This window comes from Primulina huaijiensis, chromosome 7 (genome assembly GCF_012295235.1).
Source record: "Primulina huaijiensis isolate GDHJ02 chromosome 7, ASM1229523v2, whole genome shotgun sequence".
In the NCBI taxonomy this organism is placed as follows: Eukaryota; Viridiplantae; Streptophyta; class Magnoliopsida; order Lamiales; family Gesneriaceae; genus Primulina; species Primulina huaijiensis.
The window spans coordinates 4,540,973-4,550,785 of record NC_133312.1 but is presented as its reverse complement, the minus strand read 5'-3'; the positions used below and the strand labels follow the sequence as shown (position 1 = coordinate 4,550,785).

At 34.0% G+C, this 9,813-nt stretch overlaps 1 protein-coding gene across 1 annotated transcript; it reads left to right on the top strand.

Moving 5' to 3' along the window:
* Positions 1-2,030: 2,030 nt before the first annotated feature.
* LOC140980080 (uncharacterized) lies at positions 2,031-5,689 on the top strand. The gene is made up of 3 exons (XM_073445751.1): positions 2,031-3,274; positions 4,196-4,738; positions 5,177-5,689. Exons 1-3 carry the CDS (start codon positions 2,324-2,326, stop codon positions 5,273-5,275), a joined length of 1,593 nt encoding a protein of 530 aa, XP_073301852.1. The 5' UTR covers positions 2,031-2,323; the 3' UTR covers positions 5,276-5,689.
* Positions 5,690-9,813: the final 4,124 nt, after the last annotated feature.

Sequence of the window (9,813 nt, the reverse complement as noted above, 5' to 3'; positions counted from 1 at the left end):
TTGATGTAAGTGGCGCGTTAATCCATTTAGGTATAGTTTAGTACAATGGATAAGTGAGGGATTGATAAATAATCCTCCTTATCCCACGTTTGGTATCTTTTTAGAAAGCTCGTGATAATACCATGGGCCCGTGATAAATAATTTTATACAAAGATAAAATATCTCTTTTATGAAATGTGATAATTTTAATTTAATGATAAAAACAGCACAAATGAATTAATTGTTCTCAATATATAAAAATCATAAACCTTATCGTTCTCTTATTTCACCGCACCATCAAATAAATATTTTTATTTATTTATATATATATTATATAATATGATAATTATATAAATGAACTCGAGATAATTATATAAATGATTTTTTATAAATCTTATTAAAATTATTATTATCACTCAATTAACCTTAAAAATTGATATTTGACTTGACTCACAAAATCAAAAGCTCAATTATCATATTATATAATATATAAAATTAGGTAAAAATAAATAAATCATGCAAGCACTGTCGACGCATGAACAGATAAGAGATATGAACTCAAACAACAACTTTGGAATTATAAAATTTATTATGATAAGGTTAATTTTGTCATTACAATCTAATATATAAATTTAATCACTCTTATTAAAATCATACCAAACATTAAATATAATATCTACATCTTATTTATCCTTAACTTATCATTATATTATATATAACATGTTTTTCCTACATGTGTACCAAACTATGCCTTATAATTCTATCCAAACACATTTATTTTTTATTGAATCTAAATTTATTATATAATATAATAAATTTAAATAAAATGCAAACGGGATAACATAAAAATGTCGGTAGCAAGATTACCTAATGAAAATGAAAGACACATTAGGTCAATCCAGTCGTAATTAACATTAAGTTTGATTATAAGTCTAATCCAATTAATTAATTAGTTAGCCCCTTCCCCTTTTTTCGAAAAGGAAAACATCCCATTAATCTATCCCAAAGTGACTTGGGAGATGTTATCTATATTAGGGTTTATTTCATCCTATCCATGTGGGCATTGCCTCAATGATAGGATGGATGTCCAAGATTTGCCTATACATATATAGGACACATTTTTTTTTAAAATTGTACATGTGACAAGATCTTATCCGTTGAAATATAGTGAGGGTAGTGTCCACATAGGTAAGATCTCATTAACCCTATATTAGTACTCTCATCCACTCAGATGAATCATGATCACTCATTCATACATAATGGTTAAATGAATTACCATGATTTATCTACTCAGCACACATCAAATGTCGAGCGGATATAAAAATCATCCATGTGAGTAACATAAACAAAACCCCAACCACCAACATTAATTAACAAACTTCCTTGCTTGTTTCGCATTCCCCTTCGGTTATTAGTAACGCATCATTTTGGCTTCATATAGGTTTTTTGATAATGTTTTTTTTTGGGGGTAAAATACAGAACTTGCCTGAAATTAAGAAATGTCCCAAGTTGTAAATATTATACATTTGATATATTAAAAATAAAGATCACTGGAATAAATGCTATAAATGTTATTAATAAAAAAAATAAGTATATTAGATTTTTGAGAAAAAACCATCAATATGAGTAAAATTGATAAGATTCAATTGGTTTGTTTAGTAATTTAATTCTTAAAACACATAAATTGATTGTAAAAATTAAATATACAAAAGTGCCACTAATAACATTTAATTTAATTCTCACCCATATAATAATAATAATCATAATAGGAATAATTGTTGTTGTTATTATTATTATTATATTTATTTTGTGATCCTTAACATTTAATATATAAATGTTACATATATTTTTTAAATAATAAATATAAATTAACTGCTTATGTGCTCGGAGTCACGCGCTAACATAGTGTATCGTGCCAAAATATAAAAGAAACATTTATTAATTGTTATTTAAATGTATTTGTTATTATTATTATTATTATTATTTTATTATTATTATTATATATTTTTAATTTAGGGTAGCTCTATATTAAGAACTCGGCAGCCTTGCATCTCTGCATGTTAATCTATCCCTTTTTCCTATGATTTCTCGTCTTCTTCTGCATTTGATTTTCTTCGATCCTCTCTTTCATTTTCATTAATTAATCTTAAGCCCTTTTCTCTTTTCTCCGGATCTGAGCTTTCTCTTGATCAAGAAATTATCGCCTACCGAGAAAGTTGAGGAAAAACCCATACCCATTAAATTCAAAAGATAAAGATTTTAGCTTTATCGGAAGTTTTATTTATTTTTTATGTTGGATTTTGTTTCTGTTTCCTGGGGTTTCTTTGTTTTTCGGTGAAGAAAAATGAAAGCAGCTCACAATAATTCAGACAAGTTTACGTGGGATACAGTGAGAAGCTCCGGGGCGGCCGCGATTGTGGTGGCGCCGGCTCAAAATAAGGGCTTACCCAGGTTAATGGTATGGCTTCTTTTATTCGTTTCAATTACGTACTTGGTGTACACTCTGAAACTACTTTCCTCTTCCCACAATTCTTGCGACGAGGACATTTTCATCAACCGGCGCAACAGTGTTCATATTTTCGAGCCAGTGAGCGAATTCATCTCATCATCGAACAATATCTCTATGCCGTCGCAATTGGGCGGCGGAATCGGAAAAGTAAAAACTCGAGAAGATTTTACTGAACAAAACAGATCCGGGTTAGAACACATAGTATTCGGCATTGCAGCTTCGGCCAAGCTTTGGGATAAGCGGAAAGAGTACATTAAACTATGGTGGAAGCCTGAAAAGCAAATGCGAGGGATTGTTTGGCTTGACAGCAGCGTGAAAACTTACAAAAACGAAAGTGGAAGCCTCCCAGAGTTGAGAATCTCCGGTGACACTTCCCGTTTTGCTTATAAAAACAAACGGGGCCACCGGTCAGCAATCCGTATTTCGAGGATAGTTTCAGAGACTTTAAGGTTAGGAATGGATAATGTGCGATGGTTTGTAATGGGAGATGATGATACGGTGTTTGTTACTGATAATTTGATTAGGATTTTAAATAAATATGATCATAATCAGTATTATTATATAGGGAGTTTGAGTGAGAGCCATTTGCAGAACATATATTTTTCTTATAGCATGGCGTATGGAGGTGGAGGTTTCGCTATAAGTTATCCTTTGGCTAAGGCTCTGGAGAAGATGCAGGATAAGTGTATTCAGAGATATCCTGGATTGTATGGTTCTGATGATAGAATGCAGGCTTGCATGGCTGAACTTGGGGTTCCACTTACCAAAGAACTTGGTTTTCACCAGGTGAATTTATCATCTTTTCCTTGATTTTATAATTTTTTCCTCCCTTTGTGGCTGTTTATATTTTGGCTTTCCCCTGTTTTTGGATGGCTTTCTATTCTTTTGATTTTTATGGATTCGTTGGTTTTTCGGCTTAATTTACAGTGCATTTGGTAGTGGTACCGGAAATCTGCAAGGTTTTGTTGCGGGATAGTTGTTGAATTAGTGGAGATCCTGATTTTTGTTGGTTTTCCTAGAACTGTTCAATGTGAGACTGAAAGTTTTATCCTTTAGCTAAAATAATATGAAAATTGCAGCTTTGGGCCCTGCGATGTTTGAAAAAATGCATGGTTGATTGTAGGGAAATGTGTTTGTTGAAGTCTCTGGACCCATAGCAATGATTTTCCGGTGTTGGGGTTCCAAATTCTCTAGTCTTTTTTGTTTTTAGTTAGGGTCTCGTTATGTAAAAAAAAGTACAACTCAAGAATCCAATGAAGTATTGAAGTGCATATGTACTACAACGAAGCGGGACCGACCAGGATTTGCTGGTTTGATTCCATTCAAGTGTGTCCTGTTATAATCACAAGTCTGGGTTCCACTTAATCATTAACTGTATCAATCTAGCAGTCTCAGCGGTTTGGACATGACCATGCAACACCATTTTTTCCTCAATCCACTGAACTTATATCGTTTTATTTAATTGTTGTTTTACAGAAATGTGGCTGTTGAGTATGATTGGAATTATTGTTGCTTTTGTGCAACATCATTGTTTCGTCAACCCACTGAACTTTGTCAACAAATTTTGTTTCACGTCATTGTCATTTTATATAAATGTGGTTGTTTAATGTGATTGAAATTATTGTTGCTTTTGTGCAGTCTCTTTCAAAAGTTTCGAAAGGTTTGTAATTAATTCTAACAGTGTAGTCTTGGTGGATGACAATACAGTATGATGTTTATGGGAACTTATTTGGTCTTCTGGCTGCACACCCTGTCACGCCATTGCTTTCTTTACACCACCTAGACGTGGTTGAGCCAATATTCCCGAACGTTACTCAAGTGCAAGCTTTAAAACGGCTGAAACTTCCAATGAACCTCGACTCTGCTGGCCTGATGCAACAATCTATTTGCTATCACAAAGCAAATGATTGGACTTTATCGGTGTCTTGGGGGTTTGCTGTTCAAATCTTTCGTGGGGTTATGTCAGCTCGAGAGATAGAGATGCCATCGAGGACTTTCTTGAATTGGTACAAAAGATCGGATTACACGGCTTACGCATTCAACACGAGGCCGGTTATGAGGAACCCTTGTCAAAAACCATTTGTTTTCTACATGTCGAGGGCTAGGATGGACTCACGAACAAAACAAACATTGAGCGAGTACACCAGACATAACGTTCCTCATCCCGTGTGCAGATGGAAAATGGCTAATCCCAGTGATATTGAGAGAGTGGAGGTTTACAAGAAACCCGATCCACATCTATGGGACAGGGTAAGCTACATTCTCCCATCTTTAATAGCCTACGCATAATCTAACTCTCTCTGTTTTCCAAATTTTACGTAATTGATCTTCAGGGATAGAATGTAACTTTTGTTTTGCTTTTTGGGGCTTGAAAAATGTTGTCATTTTCCATGGAAGGTCACTGTTTTTCGATTGATGGGCGTATCTGGGGAGAGGGTTTATTTCGGCTAGACCCCACTTATAATTTAATACGAAGAAAATAACACCTCAAGAGTCAATTTTATGCTTAGATTTCATTGTCGAGAACAATTTGTAACGACAACGCCATAAACTAACAGTTTAATCTGACAGCTCAGTGGCTTTATGATATTAACATGTAATTTAATGTCTCTTGAATTTAGAACTTTTGATTAGTACCGTATCCAGTTTACCAATGCCGATATTGAGTTGTTTTTTCCTTTTGGGCAGTCTCCGAGGAGGAACTGTTGCCGTGTCTTGAGCTCGAACAAGAAAATCTTGATTATGGAGGTTGGTGTATGCAAGGAAGGAGAGATTAGTGAAGTATGATATCGGAATGCTAACTTATATTAACTTGAACCTCTTGCGACCCCGGCTTGCTCTATTTCTTGATTCGCCATGTTCACCTGTTGAAAACTTGTCGGCACATTCAATTCCCCGAGGAAGAAGGTTTGGGAAGAATCAACGTAAAGTGTTGCTAGATATGTTTTCTATATTTGATTCTTGAAAATCAATGTGATAATGAAGTTCAAGACTCGTAGGTTCGAGTTCCGATCCACTGAATTGAATGTAATTATAGAATCCCCTTTATTCAATTATATCATTGAATCCCATATGATGAAAAATAATGGGACATTATGAGGTCGAGTTTTGGTCAAAATCTCATTAATGGAAGCGGCACCAATCGGATGATTCAACAAAAACTTGTATTGTCGGCATTTATCGTTTAAATAATTAACTTCCAATGCTAGATATATAGCACGTACCACCTCTTTTATTTTATGTTATTTTGTTGCTGTAATTGAATAAATTTGAAGTCTTTATTTCACTCTAATTATGTATTATTTGTTTTACAAATGTTTTTCATTTAAAGTTTGCTTTTGTCCTGTGCTGCAAATTATTTGCTAGAACTGTTATAGCTTTTTGTTTCTTATTTCTCAATTGAGCCAAGTTGAGTCCCAATGATAATTTGGGTCGAATGCGTACGTATCGTATAGGTTGACTCGGATATCAAAACTGGCATACTATTTACCAATTGTAATTGATTAAGCTGTCAGTAAAGTGGAGAAGTAATTAAATTTATAAATTGTGAATAAGTGAAAAAATTTAATTGTGTGTGATATTTTAAAATAAAATTAAATAGTTGAAAATTTATAAATCGTGAATATTTGATAAATAGATGAATCTAATACTGGTTTTTTAATTTTAAAAAAATCTTAATAGGATAGATAATACACATCTCTTTCCCAAAATTATTGGAGATAAGAGTATTCGAACATATTTTTATTTCTTTACTAAAATATCTTAATCTCTTTGGAATAGTCAAAATCATCATGAGACCCTTTGAGAGTTTGATTAAATTAAGTGAGTGTTTGCACAATTTTTATTTTATAGAAGTGATTAAATTTATAGAATATGAAGAAGTAGTTATAATCAGAAGTGTATTGTTCGAAAACAGAAGTAAAAAACTGAAAAATTGAAGTGAGTAGTATTTCATAAATAATTGATTCTAATATTAACTTGTTATTAGAATTTTTTTTGGAAGTAGAATCAACATACCATCAGCTTTTACGTTTTAATTAAAATAATCCGAAGCTAACTCATAATTTGGATTGAAGAAATAGACAAAATTGATTTTTTTAATCCAAATACCTAGAATCACTTTTTTTAGTGATTGTAAACATTCCTTAAGCAGAAGCTAACATAAAATCCAGAGTTAAGAAATACACTAAATTGATTTTTTTTTATGTAACTACTGAATATTCATTTGTTTTAGAGATTGCAAACACTCTGTAAGCATATTAAAATTATGAGTTATTGAAATGCTTAGGGGTGGGGAAAATACCAAACATCCCGCACTTACCGTACCGCAAAATACCGCACATACCTAATTTAACGATGTATCGTAAATTTGGGTACGGTATACAGAACTTTTCGATACTAGTATGACATTAATAAAAATTGATAGATGTGAATAACACCGATTTTTTTAATTTCAATATAGATGGTATTATACCAATATCATACCGAAATTTCGGTATATAAAATTTTTTTGTAAGAACGGTATGAAATTTATGTCATAATGAAATTTCGATATGGTTCGGTATTTATTTTTCAATATCGAAAATTTTCTATACGATATATAATATTTTTTGGAAAACTCTGTATTCCTTACTGAACCAAGCCTAGAAATGCCATCGAGCTTGCCTCCGACTAGTCTAATTTTTTTTAAAAAAAAAAATTGTAGAAGAATTATAGGCATGCTTGCTTCATAATTGCATGCTTGCTTTATGAATTATGATTACGATTTAGGAACAAACTCTTTTTGTACACAAAGATAGGTCTATTCTGTGAGGCCCGGGGCCGAAGAGGGCGGGGAGTGATCGCCGGTACCACGAGATTGCACGGACAATGAGCGGTTCCTGGCAGGCTTCTAGGCAGAGGGAACATGAATGAACCGATCTTACACCGGAAAGAGAGGGATTCCAAGACTGTTCAATGTAATGGACTGTACAGTTGAAGATGGCTTAAAAGATTTGATATGTACTACTCATACCACGAAGGTGCATCTTCTTTTCGGTAGCTCATCACATAAGAACTCCAAAGTTAAGCGTGCTTGACTTGAGACAATTATGGGATGGGTGACCTCCTGGGAAGTTTCCTAAGATGCGTGTGAGTGAGGATATAAGCATGTTGGAAAGACTCGTCTTGGTACAGTGAGGACAGTCGTCGAATCTGGGGCGTTATAGCTGGTATCAGAGCCGACCTCTCCTAGTACGGTGTGGGTTCGGGGACGAACCAAGCGGAAGTTGGTGGGCATGTGAGGCCCGGGGCCGAAGAGGGCGGGGGGTGATCGCCGGTGCCACGAGTTTGCACGGACAATGACCGGCTCCTGGCAGGCTTCTAGGCGGAGGGAACATAAATGAACCGATCTTACACCGGAAAGAGAGGGATTCCGAGACTGTTCAATGTAATGGACTGTACAGTTGAAGATGACTTAAAAGATTTGATATGTACTACTCATACTACGAACGTGCATCTTCTTTTCGGTAGCTCAACACATAAGAACTCCAAAGTTAAGCGTGCTTGACTTGGGACAATTATGGGATGGGTGACCTCCTCGGAAGTTTCCTAGGGTGCGTGTGAGTGAGGATATAAGCACGCTGGAAAGACTCGTCTTGGTACAGTGAGGACAGTTGTCGAATCTGGGGCGTTATATATTCTCTTCCCAAGGAATAAATATGGCCTAATTTCACCCCAGCCTCAATGCTTTCATATCTGTTTCTTTCATCGTTGAACTAACAGAATATTAAAGCTAACCAACTGAATTGAACTAACTCTTCGAAGAACGATGTAAGGTAGATAAAATGCAACAATCATGGATCATTAGGCTTAGCCTAACTGCAGGTACCAACACTTTAAGAATCTAGGTACTTAAGTCTGGAGGTCCTGTGTTCAAGTGTTGGGGAGGCGAAAAAAACCACTTTCCAGATGTTGGATATTCTATGAGTGACGATACATGGGCATGTGCTAGGGCTCATGCTTGACTATCCTAATGACCCATGATCAGTAGTAGTGCATGGATATGGGACGAGGCTCATGTTGGTTCAACCTAATGACCCATGATCGTTACATAAAATGTCTGAATCATATGTTTCTGATATTTGCTAGAGCTTTTATTTAACCGGTAAGCAGAGGTAGAAAAAGAATCTGTCGGAGCAAAATAAACCTATGTAACCAAAAATCGCAAGGAATATTTTTGTGGCACCGTACGTAGTCATCAACTATCATTTTGGTACAATCTCATATACTTGGTTTCATAATTAATATATGAGTCAAATTAATGTGTATGATTGATTACATGATTTGCAAGACGATATAATTATTAAGAGAAAAATTACTCGGAATAATGATTATCTGATACTGAAAGAACAATCGAAATATTGGGTCAGGTGTACATTTTAAAATATCAAGTTACACCACTATTATCAAATATCATTTTTTTGATATTAGAAAGGGTTGAAATTAAAATTAATATTCAAATCATGGACTTGGTTTAGTTTGTAATTGTCGATTTTAATTATATTGAAATTTAACACGAAACTCGACTTTCGCCTCCCCACATTTAACATGTCAATTATGGTTGATTCATGTAGGATAAGTTCTCTTCTTGAACTGAATATTTAATATGCTTCACAATTTAATTTAACAAGAAAAAACTTTGGCAAAAACTTGTGTGAGACGGTCTCACGGGTCGTATTTTGTGAGACAGATCTCTTATTTGGGTCATTCATGAAAAAATATTACTTTTTATGCTAAAAGTATTACTTTTTATTGTGAATATCGGTAGGGTTGACCCGTCTTACAGATAAAGATTTGTGAGACCGTCTTATAATAACATGCTAAAAGAACTTTTTAGTTCCCGACAAAATTGGAACCCTGAATTTTATTAGAGCCACAAAAGTTTCATCATTAGCCACTGACCGACACCGTTTGAGTGTATTAAAAATAAAGAGAAAAAACATGTGTCGAAAAGATTGACAACGAAGAGAAAAACAATTTATAGCAAAAAAAAATTTCACCAAAATTAAAGTTAACCGACATCAACTTGATTGAATCGACCAAATCTGAAATTAAATAAAACGATTTTACCAGCTAATTTTAAGGGGTTGAAGAAAACATTAACATTTTTCTACATATAATATTTTCCTCACCTAAGAAATTAGTCAAATTACTTTCACGTTTAATTATATTTACCTACCCAATCTAACAGTTTTGATATGCGTACTCACCATTGAGGTGATACTTAATATTATATGTGATGAAACAAATCAAAATTTGTCGATAAACACATAGATTGATATATT